Genomic DNA, 16,545 nt, shown 5'->3' with positions numbered 1-16,545 from the left:
ACTACGCACTGTCAAACCTTAAGGATGAACATCTCCTCAGGCTGGAGTCGGAGCTCTAGCGTGGTCTTCCGAATGGCCTTTTCAAATTCACAGCTCCTCTCTCTCTCTACCTCCAAGCCTGGGAACAGGTCTCCCAGCAGTCCCAAGAAGATAGTCACATCCTCAGTCACAATTTTGGGCATGTTGAAGTCCCTCAGAGCACGCATCAGCACCTGTAAAGTAAACACACCTATAAATCAAATGACACTATACTTCTTCCTCTTGTGGCTGTGAGGTGACATTCACATATAAGTCACCTGATCCTCTGGTCTTGTCTTGTCTCGTCTTCTCAGTCCACCTGCCACAAGCAGAACAGACTTGACAGCGCGTAAACCCCAATCATAGTGGTCCTAATAGACAAATGAGGACAAACAGTAAAGATGTGTATTTCTGTGTTTTCGCTTACCATAATTATATCATACAAAGTACTAAGAATTATTAAATGGTTTCATGCATCACTGAGCTCCTGAGGTGTAGCTGAAAAGATTTATTATTGATGTTCTGTTCTGAGCCAACATTATGAAATATAACAGTGCTACTAAGTGCTTTTCTCCTACCTGCTTGGAGAGCAGTTCTTTGCAGAGATTGTACAGAGTAATAAACTTCCTGGCTAAAAGCTTTGCACCACGGAAGCCCTCTGCCACCAACATTATCTCACAAATAAGCTCAGTGTCAGGCACCACCATGGCACAGGGTCTACATCGGGACACAGATAATACGGACAGTGAAATTTGTGTTGAATGACAGTACATTATAAGGAAAGTACCTGTATCATTCCCACCTGAAAAGAGCTTTGAGGTTCTCTGGTAGCTCTGTCCTGCCTGCATAGCCAGGGTTCATAGTGATGAAAATCCCCACAGAGGGCTTTAAGACAATGTCCATATCGAGGAAGAGGAACCTGTGAGGTTACATAATGTGTTTTTTAAGTGTACGTGGTTACAATATAAAAAAAATTACTATTTCAACTATTAAGCTCCACCTCTACCCACCTTTTCTTTTTAGAACGAATGGCATCTTGTATAGTTTTGACCTGCACTGCTACAACTGACAGAACATCCACAGCGATGCGATTGAACTCATCAAAGCAGCCCCATGCTCCAGTCTGGGCCAGACCCTTGTAGATATTTCCAATTGACTGAACAGAAAGAAAAATTACATTTTGCATCCAAACATAAATGTTTAGTGAAAATCTAATCAAGACATGAAGCTGGTGAAGAAAATAGTTATGAACTTTCTTACCTTGTAGTCCATCTGTTCAGAGCAGTTGAAGATGTATACCATGACACCCATGGCTCTGCCAAGATCCTTAGTGGTCTCAGTCTTCCCTGTTCCAGCAGGGCCTGCTGGGGCACCACTCATTGTCAAGTGGAGCGACTGAGTCAAGGTGATGTAGCACCTAAGCTTGGCAATAGCCCACAGAGAAACACAAATGTGCTGTTTAGCAATGCTGTATATAACAACTGTGCTAAAACACACGTGTACTGAAAACTGATAGTTTGCAGAGTTACCGGTCTGTGAGGGGAGTGATGACCAGACGTGGTGTATTTCCGAGATACTCATACGAGTAAAGGAACTGAGCATCACAGATATTAACATAGCAGTGGTGCTGCTGCTCATTCCAGCAATGTCGAAGCTGGGAAAGCCACTGGAAGGCCTGTGAGGTGGTGACCTGTGAGCACAGATGGCTGTTATCAAACTATGTCAAAGAGATAATTCATCACCAGATATCTAGTACATATGAGACTCTAGCAGTGGGCAGAGTGGTGATCATAACTAGTTAAGACTATAGTCTATATTAAATATGTCCATTTCAATGTGATGTAAATTGTGTCCTTACTATAGTAAGTATTGAAATGTACTGTTCATATTAAGGTTTATTATTTAAAATTAAATATATTTCAAAATGCAATCTAACAAGCAAAATTAAAACACACACACACACACGTGTCATTATTTTTACACTATACACCTACCGAGTAAACCGTTTGCATAATTCTAATGTTAGTTCAGTCGCACTAAAATGAAACACTGAAACAACTGTGTTAACCTTCTGTGCAATGAGGCTGCTAACAACGTCTCTAGCATGGACATCAATCGTGCATATTGTCATGATCTTCTGTCTGTCGCCTGAGCTCAGCTCTCCTAGCAGCATGCTGATCAGTGAGCTGAGTTGAGAAATCTGAAGGAGGGAAGAGAAATAGACTGAAACAATGTTTAAGACAACAGACCAGGGTTAGTTAAGACAAGAGTGTCAATTTAGTATCAAATACACGTAAGACTGAATACATTGCTTGGTTCAAATTTCATGTCTCACTTATATTGTTAAGCCTTCATAGTCACTAAGATTTCAATCCATGCAGAGCAACATACACAATCAGTATATGAACATGGACCTTGTGGACAAGGTGACAGAAACAGCCCTGTACACTAATCAAGAACTGGGAACACAATCACAAGTACTCTTGGGTTCTTGTTTTAACTAAAACATCACAGGATGTATTGCATTTGTCACTGATCCTGTTTAACAGTGGACCCAATCAGTGCAGTCCAGCAGGTTGAAGGATGAGAGAGATTATTCAAACAGCAGCCAAGGACATCCTAACCTAAACAGTGCTGATGAAACTGACAAGTTATGAGCACAGCCCATGATGAGGCTCCACAAACCCAGCTCAGGTCAGTGACTCTGATGTAATTATGACTGCATTACGTAAGAGGTGTCCATTGTCTTTAGGAGTTGCCACTTGTAACGCTGTTCTAAAATTTAAATATATACCCTTGTCAACTAAGTTATATTTAATTTCAATATAAATGTGTTCACCCAGCATAAAATATACCTGCTTCTTGTTGTAGTCTTTAAGTGCAGACTCAAATCCTTCCTCCAGTCTTTTAAACACAAGCTCCATATCGTTGTTCCACCAGATCTGTGATCCAGTGAGGGCCACTTGGGCAGGGAAGTCGAAAATCCACTGCTCTCTGGGCCTGTCCTCGTACACAGACACAGCCTCAGACAGGTGGCCCCTGACACCTTCCTTCATAGACTCCTCTAGACAAGTAAGCCATGCCTCCACCTAATGCAAAGTATTAGGTTAGTTATTTATTAACTCTGGTAGCTAATTTAGATTTGATTCTCTGATGTCTGTAGTGTCTTACCGGCCCACAACAGCGACATTCGGTCTGGAATGGGACATATTCCTTCTCTATGCTGTACATGCCTACAGCAAGTTTAGGATTATCCAACTGTTCATTTTTCGCAAACTCGAGATCTGACATGTTGTTGAACAATTTTGAGAGGTGGACAGTAACCTGCAAAACAAAATCAGTCAATACATTTTTCATGACAAACACAGTAAGCCTAAAGACAGTGACACTGGATAAAATACACAAATGTGATATTCTTCATCAGTGTACCTCTCTGGGACGACTCCCTTTAGAAAGGATGTCCAACAAGTCTGCAGATGAAATGAAGTAGAATCGTGGAAAGGCAAGTCTCTTGGTCTCCAGGTATTCAGCAAGAGCCTTTTCACACAATGCCAGCCTATTAGAAAAAGGGTACGGTGCAGGAATAGTGAACACAAACCTTTAAACTGAAAACACTATAATGACAGTCAAATATCAAACTCGGCATCAACCTTTTTTGTAGATCCTCTAACTTCTCAAATAGATGAGGTTTGTTGGTAGCCTGAATGACATTTTTGGTCTTAGCACTGTCCAACATTAGCCCCTGAAAGCACCAAAATGCCCATGTTAACAATTATGAGAACAATGGAATTAGCATAACTGACTAGCATGTAAGCACAGACCTTAAATTCTCCATCTATAGCTTGGAACCTGTGTGCATCTGCAGGCAGCTGTTGGCAGATGTCATCACAGCCTTTGAAGATGCTTTCCAGGTAGGCCCATGTCCTTTGAACCCCCATCCAGACCATCAGCACAGAATCAGCCACAGTCAGCTGTTTTTGTAGTTCCAGCACCTGGGACAGGAAGTGATCGACGTGCTTGCTCTGGAAGACACCCTGGAGCTGAACCTTGAGGATGAGAAAATAGAGACAAGAGTAAAACCAATGTAAAACTGAAATACACCAATCTACCACTCAGTCTGTGGCAAGAGAAAGTCATATCTTGATAACCAGACATCATAACCTGTATCAGTTTAATTTCCAAACACATTCAACCTCATCAGCATGTCATGCTATAAAAGGTGGGGGAGGGAAATAGTCTGCTTACACAAAGATGGAGGCACTAAAGTGGCAAGACTTCTAATTGCTAGCTATAACCCCCTCCCAATACATCTGGTGTATATGTATAAAGACCGCCACAATGCAACAATGCCGTGTCCTACAGCAGCTATAAATCTAAGGACTCAAAAGGGACCTCTCAACTCTCAGCTGTGCTGTTAAAAAGCAAAATGGGCCGGCCTCTGTCTGCACTCTCATCCCTATTCAGTACTTAACTATCAGTGCTTCTAACAGACAACTGATCTTTAGAATGGGTTCAGTGATTGAGATATTTACCTGATGATCCTCAAGAGTTTCAATAAGTTCCTCATCACATTTAAGAAGTGGCACAGAGGTTTGGTAATGATCTTCATATGAAAGCTCCATTGATGCCCACATCTGACTTATTTCTGTTACAACCTGAAAATTAAATAATAGACAGTATAATGATAACAGTCTTTGAATATAAACAGTATTAATGTATTTATAACTATATTTAGATTGAGAGTAACGACTAAACCAAATCCAGTGAAAACCATGTATCTCTAAATGATTTTGAATTTTTCAGCTAATCTGCAGGATTAGATGATTCTTCATGGTTTGAGAAAGCACTGTAATAGACCATGTTCATGAGGTTAGCTCCTAGTTTTCACCCTCTTTCTAATGACTTTTTCCATATGCATCCTAAGGTAAAAACTATGAAAGCCCTGCATCAAGTCTTCAGTATATAATGGAACCATAATTATAATGCAGAGCAGTGTCAAGTGTCCTGTTTGTTTTTGTTTATAATAGCCAAATGGCTACAAAGTTTGCCAGGTAGTAAGTGAGAATAACTGTTCCTGTGTCCAACCTTTCAAAGTACATGTCAGGCTGTAAATTGATCTTTACCAGACATGCTGTGTGGTACAGTATGTTACATTATATAATTAGTCATCATGACTAAAAGACTCATCATGTTGATGCGTTTGTCCATGATCTATTCAAAATTAAAGGAGAACCTTCTCTATGGCCATTTCTTTGACTGCCTTATCCACTATGTTGCGAACTTCATCTTCGAACAAATGGAGCTGCAGAGCCAAGAGGTCTTCCATGGTGGTGCTGTCAGTCACAGTGATGTCCATCTGTTTAAAAATAAATGCTGTCATGATGCAAAGTTCTGTCATGTGAGAAAAACATTGCTCTATAGCAAGACCTCTACTGTGTGTACTTATGCACCTGTGTTGTTCTAATTAGCTGCACCCAGTGGCGTTCTCGTATTGCCAGGTTCTGTAGGTGACTCACAGCCCTCAGTGACGTCAACAGGTTCTTTACATAAAGATCCAGCCCAGAATACACATCCCACACACGAGCCTCTTTGTCAAGCTTCCGCATGTCCTACACAAACAGAAGGTATGTAAACATAATTAGTTATTAGAGGCATCTGTTACAAACAGCAATGGTGCATGACAGCAAGACAGCAGGAGAGATGTGCTGGTGTGATGTAGCGCTGTTGGTGACCTCACCTTGGCAAACCTCCACAATTCGGCATCCATCTGGTCCACGTTTATCTGCCTCCATTTGGTCATTGTCCAGTTTTTCACACTGCTCTGTATAGATAAAGTCACATGCCGAGGGGTCAATGGGCTGAGGGTGCTTAATGGGGACATTTAGAGTCTAGAGGGTATTCAAAGAATCAATGACAGCCTCCATGAGGACAGGCTGGTCAAGTTATTATAATTGGAGTAGCATGGTAAGGTGATGAGGCCTTCAGCTGTATTTACATTTCCTCACAAACAGTGACATTTAATATACAATATATATTAAGGTAATTACCTGCACATATATAACAATGTCCCATAGTTCTTTGAGGATGGTGATCTCTCTTCTGCAAAGCTTTATGTCTTTGTAGTCAGGAATAGTAACGTCAAATAGATTGGTGGACTCCTGAAGCTCTGCTACTTCTTTCTCCATGTCTCGAATTGCTTTTTCAGACTAGGAGACAACATGTGACGACTGTTATCCACATTGTACAATACAGTGTTATTTTTCAGCTATAAACAAACAATGGGTAAATTCCTACTTTGTCCAGACTGGTGTAGGGATGCTCCGCATTATAACTGAAGGGTGCAGTGGCTCTGAACATCTCCCTGAATGTGGTTTGCTTTACCTAAAAAATAACCACGTACCACTTAAACGGTCTTCACACTGGGGTATACAATAGCATCAAAATGTGCATATACCATGTAATTTCTATGAAAATAAGAGCTAATAAGTGACTCGTCACCTCAAATGCCATGCATCGTCTTCGTAAAACCATCACTTCTGCATTCTGCATGGGTGCCACCTCATGCCTCACTTTTAAGGCCAGTTTTTTAGCCCCACACCATTTCTCAGGGAGTTCCTACAGAGAGAATTGGTTTTGTGTCTTAATAGTTGAATGGCCACAAAATGAATATACAGTGTTGATCCTTTGCCTCTGAATAAATTATCACTTGTTGTCATATTATCATAGTTCGTAGCCTACTGAACATTAACCCATTTCTTTCTTTACCTCCATCTGCAAATAGACCTGGTCTGGTATGGTCACTCCGTATTGTTCCAGGAGGATTATTGTGTCTCTCAGAGGTTCAAACATCTTGTCTGTAGCTGTCTGTCTGTCTCTAACAGCCAGCAGGTGACTCATAACCTCCACCAAGTCATGGTGATCTCCATTAGCCAAAGGATGGTTCAGCCCTTCAACAGTGGCTTGGACAAATGTTTGCAGCTCATCAAGACTGAGTGAGAAAGCATGCACAGTGAAAACAACTGATGTTACAGTTTGGTCTGTATTTTATAGCCATGCCGACATTCAATTTACCTGTTTGTGACATATGCCAGGAGGTGCTCTTTGAAAAGCCAGCTCCACTTCTTCACTGTGTTAAGGAGGCTGACTTTAAAGAACTTGATATCCACCCGAAGCCATCCATTGAAAACTCTGAAATCCTTAAGCTTGGAAATTTCAGTATGCAGATCCTCAAAATAATCTATCTGTAAAATTAAGACCACAGAAAACAGAGGTTATAATTAGCAGACCTGTCATGCAAGGAAAAATCTGATTTATGATCTAAAGAAGCGGGGTTTTTTTTTTTTTTTTACCTGTTCTTTGAAGTTATCGATTGTAGGCAGGCTCTCAGGGAGTACATCTGTACTGTGAGCCTCCACCTCTTCAGCTGTAAGTACACGTCCATACAAGAGAAACTGGCTGAGAAACTCAGCCCTGTCATCTTGCCACAGATGGGCGTAGCAGTCAAACTTCCTCTGGTAATTTATTGCTTTCTTCAAGACATTCTCCACTCGCTCCATTATTTCATGTCTCAGGTCCAACAAATCTAGCATGTCATCCATTACATCCTGTAAGAGTTATAATACATGACATATAACATCTAAAGTATCTACTATTTGTAGAGAAAAACACTCTGAGTTTAGAAAGTTTCAGTCGTCACAGTAATTGAATACACTTTTTTTGGTCAATACAAAAATACTTTTTATGACTTATTATCCCTGGAGATAATAATACCTGTGCCTTTTACAAGTTTAATAACATACCAAAACATATATACATACCACCTGTATCACATGCCACTCCACTTGTACTCCACATTCATCTATTTTGCTTAACAGGGCAGTTAAAGTCTTTGCTCTAATAGGGACTTGTCTGGGTTCTAGAAATAAGGTTTATATTAAGGGCACATATTCACCATTAATAGAGAGACAGAGTCTGACAGACAGTCATCCAACAGTCTGCAACAAACAAATGCGTAGTGACATTCAAAATATTTCCAGTGTGACTTTTGCAAGAATACCAAAGAACTGAATTCCTAGTTATTTTCCTGCACAGGTGAAAAGACAACAGATGTTAATAAAACATGTAAAAATGTCTGTTTTAACATCTAAAAAACACATCATATTACCTGGTAGCTCTCCACGCTCAGATGAGAAGCCACTCTGTTGATATTCACTGAAATCTTGAAGATGTCTCCGACCAATCCCTCTATAAGTTCATAGAGGCCATCCCCTGCATCCCGCTCTAGTGAAGGGAGGAAGACCATTCCTGAGCCAGTCAGCATCAACTGTGCCTCAAACAGAGAAGCTTGGTTTGGCCATGACACCATGTTATCCACAAAGAACTGAAGAGAGTGGCTGATGTAGCTGAAGAGCCCCTCCACTACCATCTCATCCACATATTCCAGATAGGACCGCCAGGCCTCTGAAGCAGGGTCAGCATGGAAAAGGACCCTATTCTCCTGATTGTTGGAGATTGGAGAGATGGTTTGTGCAAAAGTTGTCAACATTTTGGCTTTGTACTTCTATCACTTATGATTGCTAGTGATAGTGCAGGTTTTTACATTTAAAGGTTTTATCAATTTCAGAATAACTATAGCATATCTACTGACACAGCTTCTCAAGTATTGGAACAAGGCATATAAAGGTTAGATTTTGATTTTAAAATAATAAAATAATAATAAAATAATAACTGCATTATCTTCACCTTGTATATGCTTCCCTTGGGCAACATTATCAGGAAACACATACATTTCCATTGTTATGTAGACAATAAACAGCTTTATCTGTCAGTGAAGCCTAATAAAACCAATCAGTTAGCCAAACTTCAGGCATGCCTTAGGGACATTAAAACTTGGATGACTTTTGAACTCAGACAAAACCAAAATTATTGTACTTGGTCCCAAACACCTCAGAAATACATTTTCTAATGGTATAGTTACATTAGACGGCATTGCCCTGGCCTCCAGCTCCACTGTAAAGAACCTTGAAGTTATCTTTGATCAAGATATGTCCCTTAGCTCACACATAAAACAAACTTCTAGGACTGCCTTCTTTCACCTGCATAATATCACTAAAAATTAGACATTTTCTGTCTCAAAAGGATGCAGAAAAACTAGTCCATGCATTTGTTACTTCCAGGCTGGACTACTGCAATTCATTATTATCAGGCTGCCCCAACAAGTCTCTAAAGACTCTGCAGCTGATCCAAAATACTGCAGTACGATTACTGACAGGAACTAGAAAAAGAGACCATATTTCTCCTGTGTTAGCATCTCTACATTGGCTCCCAGTCAAATCCAGAATAGAATTCTAAATCCTCCTCCTCACCTACAAAGCCCTTAATGGTCAGGCTCCATCGTACCTCAAAGATCTCATAGTCCCCTACAACCCCACTAGGACATTGGGCTCCCAGAATGCTGGTTTACTGGTGGTTCCCAGAGTTTTCAAGAGTAGAATGGGAGGCAGAGCCTTCAGCTATCAGGCTCCTCTACTGTGGAACCTTCTCACAGTTTCGGTCCAGGAGGCAGACACCCTCTGTACCTTTCAGAATAGGCTTAAAACTTTCCTCCTTGATAAAGCTTATAGTTAGGTTTGGCTCAGGCTTGAACCATCCCTTAGTTATGCTGCAATAGGCTTAGACTTCCAATTGGGAGATTTCCCATGATGCACTGAGCTTCTCTCTCTCTCTCTCTCTCTCTCTCTCTCTCTCTCTCTATCACTATGGATTCATATCCCATATTACATGTTACTAGCTCAATATCTTCCCTTTCCTGTAGTATTGTGCTCTTCCACCTCTCTCTCTCCTCTTCTGTCACTCTGAAGGTACTTCTGCATCTGGAGCTGTAGAGTCTGATCTGTGATGATAAGCCTCCTGCTGCTCTGCACAACACCTGCCATTATAATTAGAAATTACTAGTACTGCTTCTAGTTTTATAGCTACTTTTGCAATTATTATTTTAATTATCACCACTATCATTACTACTACTGTATTATTGCCATCACTTTATTTATTTATTTTTTTACATGGAATCCGTGTTATGCTATGTTCTTCTGTCGCTATTCTCAACTGGAACTAATACATAAATATACACCTGCACCAGACGATGGATAGAATCTCCGTCTTTCTTCATGCCACTGTACTTCTTACTGACACGGTCTCCTCTGTCTTCCAGCTGTATGAGTGAGCCTTTCTTGTTGTCCTTTCTGCAAAACATTGCTTGTTTGCTCCATCCTTTCATCAGTGACTGAATGGCCTCACAGTTTTCTTTGGCTTTACTGACTCGACACACAAGGTCTTGGACCAGGTCTTTGGTGGTGCTGATGAAGCTCCTGCAGTCCAGATCCTGCCATGTCAAGTCGGTCTCTGCTCTTGTCAGCTGCAGGTCTATGGATTCCAGCTCGGCTCGGATGAGAGGAAGTTCTACCTCTAGCACTGTCTGCTTGAGCATGTTGTACCACTGCACTAACAGCTGCAGACTGCTCACATACTGTAAAATGCAAGTGTGTAGAAAAGATGTATCATATTGTTTAACTCAAACAGGTGTGCATGTGTATAAATGAGCCCATAAAGTAATATCCTTGTTTCTTACCTTTGTGAACATGTCACGCTTATCAAAAACAGTCATTGCAGCTGCAGGGATGTGGATCTGACTGAGAGTCTGAATATACTTCACATCTTTCAAGAATTCAGTCAGCTGAGGAGTGAGAGGAAATAGTGATTAACTTGTATGCATAATCACAGTGGGGTGGTGGTAAAATGTTTGTCTCAACTAGCAGAAACCTTTGGAGAATATAATGACTAAAATTAACTGTCACTTGTTATTAACAGTGGTTACATTTTTTTCACTTGTTACCAAGTATGTCAGCAGTATGTTAAAGAACTTGTGAGCAAAAATTTTGAAAATGAAATGAAAAAGCTTGAGCCAAGGAATAATTGAATTAAATTGAGTAACCAAACCTGCAATTTAACTTAATTTTTAATATACAGACATTACTATATCAATCTATCAGTAGGTTGGACACTGGAGGGTGCGCTATGAATGTTTTCTAGTTTGCAGGGGCATCACAGGTATTACCTTTGGATTGAAGTTGACTGAGACCAGGCCAGATGAGGCATTTCTGGAGATAAGGGGCTCGTTCAGGTTGATCAAGCAGGCATGTTCTAATCCATTACACCAGTCAGAGTAAATGTCCGCCTCATACTGGTCCAGGAGACTCAACAACTCCTTGTACATGTTGTACTCCTTCTCCATCTCCACACCTCCCGTAGGCCTGGAAATGTTACATAACTGTGAGACAACATCGTCATTTTTAAGGCTGGCACAATTGTCATGGCTTAATTGTTGTTACTTAACTGTGTCTATCAGTCAATAAATCTTTCTGGCTAGCTTGTGTGGGTAACTAATTCATTCAAACACTGGAAACAAGCTGGTGTTTTTACTGACATGTCAAACAGCAATCTGATTTTTTCCCACGGCGTTTGAACACGTTCTCTGAGCATTTTTGCCCACTTCAAAGCTCCAGATGTATGAGCCATGTTCTTAGTCAGACCACTTTCCATCTGTAAACAAAAAAAAGAATGGAAAAGATCTTATTTTTCCGCTCAATTGCCTTGAATAGATATAGCTACTGTCTTGGTTTAGTAGTGAGTACCTGGTGGATCTGGGACTTAAACAGGCATTTACATTTCTCCAGCTCCTCTCTGAAATGCTGCTGCAGCAGAAAGAAGTTGGGGCTAAATATCTGTCTAATCTGTCTTCTCTCCAAGAACGGTCCAATTATAGTTAGCAGCTAAAAGATAAAAAAACAAAAGATGTTGGTATCCCACTTGGTACTGCTGTCACTAAGTAGTCACTTTATGTCTTGATTATGTCATGAATATCATACGATTATCCATTCTTGCTTACTTTGAAAGTAGATTCCAGTCCTGAACAATCCTTAAAAGCCAAGCAGAGGAGGCTGGCAAGGTGACCTTCAAAGTCCAGAATCCACACTTTGAAAGCCTTATACTCATTTTCAAAACCCTTGTGACAAATTTAACAATACAACAGTATTTAATAATGAACACCAGTGTAAACAACATGAATCTCAGCTGAATCTGAAGTATGCTGTAGCTGTTCACTTTTAATGGTGTTCAATTATAAATGCCATTCAAAGTGATTTTTATACCATTTTACCTGAGAGTTTAAGTCAAGTGGGCTGTTCTCACTATGCCTCAACACTTGGCAGTAGTTACTGAATTCTCTGTACATCTGAGCAGCCTGCTCACTGTACAGTTTCCCTTTGAGGCCACCAAATTCCAGCTTTTCCATCCTCTGAAAGTCCAGCATTATGTCAAACAAGCCCTGCAAAGATAACACACTGAATTGGAAACAAAGTCGCAAACAACCTCACTGTGACACCTGCACACTAAAACAAAAATCTGATCTCACCTCCAGCTGTAGCATACGATTAAGGAACTGGTTGAAACGTGCAAAAATCATGGCAGATGGGAAATCCCAGGGTGCATGTTTCACATGGTTGGCCAACCTCTCCCTCTGGGTCTGGTAACTGTCTCTGAAACATCTGAAGACTTGTATTACCCTCTTTACCATTTGTAGACTTTCAACTGGATCTTCTCTGAGTAGCAGATCTGCAGAGAGGTATGTAGATGCCTACAGGGTGAAAGATTTTACATCTTAATTTGTTCACACACACACACACACACAGTAAGAGTAATCACTGAACATCAGCAACGCATAACTGACAAAACTCCATGCACTGTCTCTAATAATATTCGCAATAATTTCACATGTAGGTGTCACTTGATATAACCCAACGTAACAGGAGTCTCAAATGACCATTCTTACCTGTTCAATGAGCAGATTGCAAAGTTCCTGCAGTAACACCACAATGCGTGCCGGTTTTCGATAAGACTGGCAGTTGGTCCAGATAAGGAAGAGCATGTGAAACAGCACAGGGATGGATGTTCCCAAGTTTGGAAAATCTTCCTTTTCCAGCTGAGATAGAAGTTCATGTAGTGGTTGTAGATGGAGGTCAATGTCCTGTGCTTCTTGTAGTGCTTTTTATTGATGGAAAAAAATTAAACAACATAATCAGAGTTAACATGTTTTGGTAATCACATTATACTGTTCATCAGACATGTGACAAGATGCATACTACACTTTGAGAAAGAGCTAAGCTTACCATCAAATACATTTCCAACTAGAGTCTTGACTGTTGGATGATAGCTGCTATCCATCATCTCTAACATCTTTGCCATCTTTTGAACAACGGGACTCTGCAGCTACAAGAGAAAGTTCCAAAAGCTTTAACAAAGAAAGGAACGTCAGGACACTAAAATGAATTAACCAATATTTTTGGTGAAGATTAAGAGGAGAAGAGAGAATACCTGATGATTAATGTTTTGGATATTTTCCTTCCTGGACGCCCAAAACTTCAGCTCCACATCTGGCCCTGGATTAAAGCCTGTCATAAGTAGATCTGATGAATCCTCCTTTAAAATTTTCTGGATAAGATTGGTCCAGTTGATCACCTGGGTCTCTATGGCATGGGCCAGTGCCCGGTCATAGTTATTATACCTGAGTGTCAAAATATATGTTGAGAATGTTTCTTAATTCTCTTTGTATAAACAAAGATCGCAGCCTATGAAACAAAAGCAAAATATGTATGTTTTCTTACATTTTGAAGGTGCTGTATGAATTTTCCATCCAATTTTTCACAGTTGGGACAGGGAGAACAGTTTTCCCTAAAACCTGTCCCTGCACAACAGATGTTGTACTGCACATGCTTTCAACATGTCGGATGATGTCTTCAGACATCAGATTTGGCCACATCCGATGGTTTTTGTCGTTTGACAGCAGTGGAACGTATACCTTGCAAAGAGACACAGAAAGAATTCATAAAGGCATGAATTAAAAACTTAAAAAACAAAAATAACTTACAGCAGATACAGCAAAATGCCCTTTTTATGACATGTGTATGATATGAGGGTTTTACAGTCACCTGCTCAATAGTGCTTGACAGCTGCAGAAGTGGTGATGGAGACAGGAGGCCAAAGAGCAGGAGTTCCTTGTAGTTTTCAGAGTTGATAGCATCAACTCTCTTCTTGAGAAAATAGATTTCCTTGTTTTGAGCAACAGGTGGGGCCTGCATTTGAAATAATATAACAAGACTTTAATACAAATAGAAACAAACATGGCATTTCCAGGCAATTAAACAAAATCTGTCATGTTAAATATAATAATAGCATTTCTTACTTTTAACGTCAGCTAGCATTTTTGTCAAGCGTATACATGCTAAGCTAGTTATGAATGTAATGTTAAAGCCGTACCTCCTTAGAGGCCACCAGACAATCTTTTTTTGAAGAGGAGAAAAATATCACAGACTCCTTTTCGAAGAAGTCTTTCAGAGGTGTTTGAAACTCTTCGATGACGGCACTCTTCTCCCATGTTTGACGCTTCAGTCGCAGCAGACTACAAACTTTTTCCTCGACAAACTTTACTCTGACGTCCTCAAGAAAAGGGGGCTCACATTCGTCGTCGGACATGATTTCACTCTACGATCGTGACATGCTTTAGTCCCTCGTCACTTCCTCCAACAAAATGAAAAAAGACGAAAACTTATTCGTGACAGCTCCAAGTACCTTCCCTTTAAATGCTTGCTTCGTTTTTATAAAAGTTTTATTGAGTTGCTACATGTGTCTGTGTCTGCAGAGAAGACTGGCGTTGAGCTGTACAGTGTTGGGGGCGGTTCAGCATTTCGTCGCTTAGCAACAGACACGACCCTCAATCACGGTCAGGTGCTCACTTTAGACTGGCTCCAAAATGTAATGTTAAAAATCTTTTATGATCATTTATCCTACTTAAAATCGTTCAGATATAACGTACAACTGTACCTTAGCAGCCTATCATTGTATCTACTTTTTTTTAGACGAACAGAATATCAAGCACGTGGGTTGTGGACCTTTGCTTAGAGTAAAATCAGTCAAATCAGTAAATATGCAGTTGAAAATGATGCTCCCATTTGTATTCCACAGTCCATGTGGAGTTTTAAAATATAATCCCTGGTGGTTTAAAGTTGTCTTTCCAGTATGAGTTTTGGTTTAGTTGGTTCATGCTGCAGGCCTATGACATCAGTTTGCTTTGTGATTAAATGTTAATTAGTTAAATTTAGGTAGGCTTATCATTGGCACATTCTCTATACTTGTGTGTATACAGTGTGTTGTGGACATGACTTGACCTGGATAGGCTATATACAATTCATAGATGGGACTTAGATAAAGGACGTGCACTTTTAATTAAAGATAAAAATTTAAATAGTTCAGCTTGAAATGACATGTAATCTGGAAAAAATAAAAAACCTCATGTCTATTTGAAGGTTCTACTCATCGACACACGTATGCCATGACCTGCTTTAATGTCACTGCATTGGGAAGTTGACCAAAGTAAGTATAGTGTGTATAGATATACAGTGATGGAAATATTCCTGGTTTAAACAGCCACAAATCTGTGGCCCCTATGACAAATATGCCCCCCTTTATGACAGGGCTGGTAATGAGGGGGCCTATGTGTTAGAGCCACAGACTGCAGTAAAATGCATGTGATATGTGTGTGAGAGACAAGTAAAACTGTTGTCTTAGCAGCACAGCACTGTACCCAGCAACTGCTATTTACAAGGCACTTTACAACACCTAATTTCAGAGCAACCTAGGGGTCTGACTGCTCGAAATAAATACTGAAATTGTACTTTTGGAACAGCTTAGAGATTTAATTAACTGACTAGTATTCTGATCTAATGGTGAATAATCAAAGTAGTAAATACAGTATTTTTCTATATGAGATACTATGAGGGATTTGGCAAAACCACTAATAAACAGTTTCTGGAAAATTTATTCCTTAAAGTAGCCTGATTTCTATCTTTTTCTATCTACTGCTTTCTCTACTTTTTTCACATCACAAAGCAGAGCCTCTGGAAAAAGGAGACGAGATTGAGATAAACTCCTCAGGTTTGCAGGTGGCACTACCGTTTTGGACCTCATCACTAACAATGACAAGACCACCTACGGGGAAGAGATTGCCTGCCTGTTGCTATGGTGCTAATAACAAGTTGGAAGCAATGCATTCAAGCAGTTAAGATGAAGATGGCTCCTGATGTAATCCACACGCTCATTTTACTCTGAAAATCAGTGCAGATGTTAACATGGATGAGAACATGAGTCATTCAGTTTGCTAAGAAAACCCTTGCAGCCTCAAATGGGATGAAATTATTACAGCTATCGACACAATACAGAGGAAAAGTTAAACAGAGTTATAGCTCTGCATGTATCTTTCTGTGCCTTCATCATTGTTTGGCCTCCCTATCAACAAAGAAGGAAAGAAATTTTTTTTTTCAGTATTTCCGCCAGCTGCCTCTGATCCAGGAGCTGTAACATCACAAAGCATGCAAGACAGACTGCTCCAACTCTGCCCTCCCAAGCAACCAAAAAACT

The 16,545-nt window shown here is 40.2% G+C and overlaps 1 protein-coding gene across 1 annotated transcript in view; it reads right to left on the bottom strand.

The window, feature by feature from the left end:
- The window catches only part of LOC108891167 (dynein axonemal heavy chain 11), a 40,564-nt gene extending 25,753 nt beyond the window's left edge, over positions 1-14,811 (bottom strand). The window contains exons 1-38 of the mRNA XM_018688285.2: positions 14,389-14,811; positions 14,061-14,204; positions 13,737-13,930; positions 13,447-13,636; positions 13,242-13,341; positions 12,905-13,116; positions 12,488-12,709; positions 12,233-12,400; positions 11,963-12,079; positions 11,709-11,846; positions 11,501-11,616; positions 11,132-11,327; positions 10,646-10,750; positions 10,148-10,543; positions 8,183-8,515; positions 7,368-7,622; positions 7,090-7,259; positions 6,784-7,006; positions 6,517-6,633; positions 6,313-6,399; positions 6,066-6,224; positions 5,756-5,839; positions 5,469-5,627; positions 5,252-5,374; positions 4,551-4,673; positions 3,840-4,064; positions 3,669-3,760; positions 3,448-3,574; positions 3,190-3,342; positions 2,874-3,107; positions 2,087-2,218; positions 1,548-1,708; positions 1,279-1,435; positions 1,029-1,174; positions 821-937; positions 597-735; positions 297-389; positions 18-212 (exon numbers count right to left, since the gene is read on the bottom strand). Of these exons, the coding sequence (XP_018543801.1) occupies positions 18-212; positions 297-389; positions 597-735; positions 821-937; positions 1,029-1,174; positions 1,279-1,435; positions 1,548-1,708; positions 2,087-2,218; positions 2,874-3,107; positions 3,190-3,342; positions 3,448-3,574; positions 3,669-3,760; positions 3,840-4,064; positions 4,551-4,673; positions 5,252-5,374; positions 5,469-5,627; positions 5,756-5,839; positions 6,066-6,224; positions 6,313-6,399; positions 6,517-6,633; positions 6,784-7,006; positions 7,090-7,259; positions 7,368-7,622; positions 8,183-8,515; positions 10,148-10,543; positions 10,646-10,750; positions 11,132-11,327; positions 11,501-11,616; positions 11,709-11,846; positions 11,963-12,079; positions 12,233-12,400; positions 12,488-12,709; positions 12,905-13,116; positions 13,242-13,341; positions 13,447-13,636; positions 13,737-13,930; positions 14,061-14,204; positions 14,389-14,604 (6,318 nt within the window). The 5' untranslated portion in view covers positions 14,605-14,811. The remainder of the gene's footprint in view (positions 1-17; positions 213-296; positions 390-596; positions 736-820; positions 938-1,028; positions 1,175-1,278; positions 1,436-1,547; positions 1,709-2,086; positions 2,219-2,873; positions 3,108-3,189; positions 3,343-3,447; positions 3,575-3,668; positions 3,761-3,839; positions 4,065-4,550; positions 4,674-5,251; positions 5,375-5,468; positions 5,628-5,755; positions 5,840-6,065; positions 6,225-6,312; positions 6,400-6,516; positions 6,634-6,783; positions 7,007-7,089; positions 7,260-7,367; positions 7,623-8,182; positions 8,516-10,147; positions 10,544-10,645; positions 10,751-11,131; positions 11,328-11,500; positions 11,617-11,708; positions 11,847-11,962; positions 12,080-12,232; positions 12,401-12,487; positions 12,710-12,904; positions 13,117-13,241; positions 13,342-13,446; positions 13,637-13,736; positions 13,931-14,060; positions 14,205-14,388) is intronic.
- Positions 14,812-16,545: the final 1,734 nt, after the last annotated feature.

The sequence above is a fragment of the Lates calcarifer genome, linkage group LG15, assembly GCF_001640805.2.
Source record: "Lates calcarifer isolate ASB-BC8 linkage group LG15, TLL_Latcal_v3, whole genome shotgun sequence".
NCBI classification, from domain to species: domain Eukaryota; kingdom Metazoa; phylum Chordata; class Actinopteri; family Centropomidae; genus Lates; species Lates calcarifer.
This window is presented reverse-complemented; position numbering and strand designations above follow the sequence as displayed.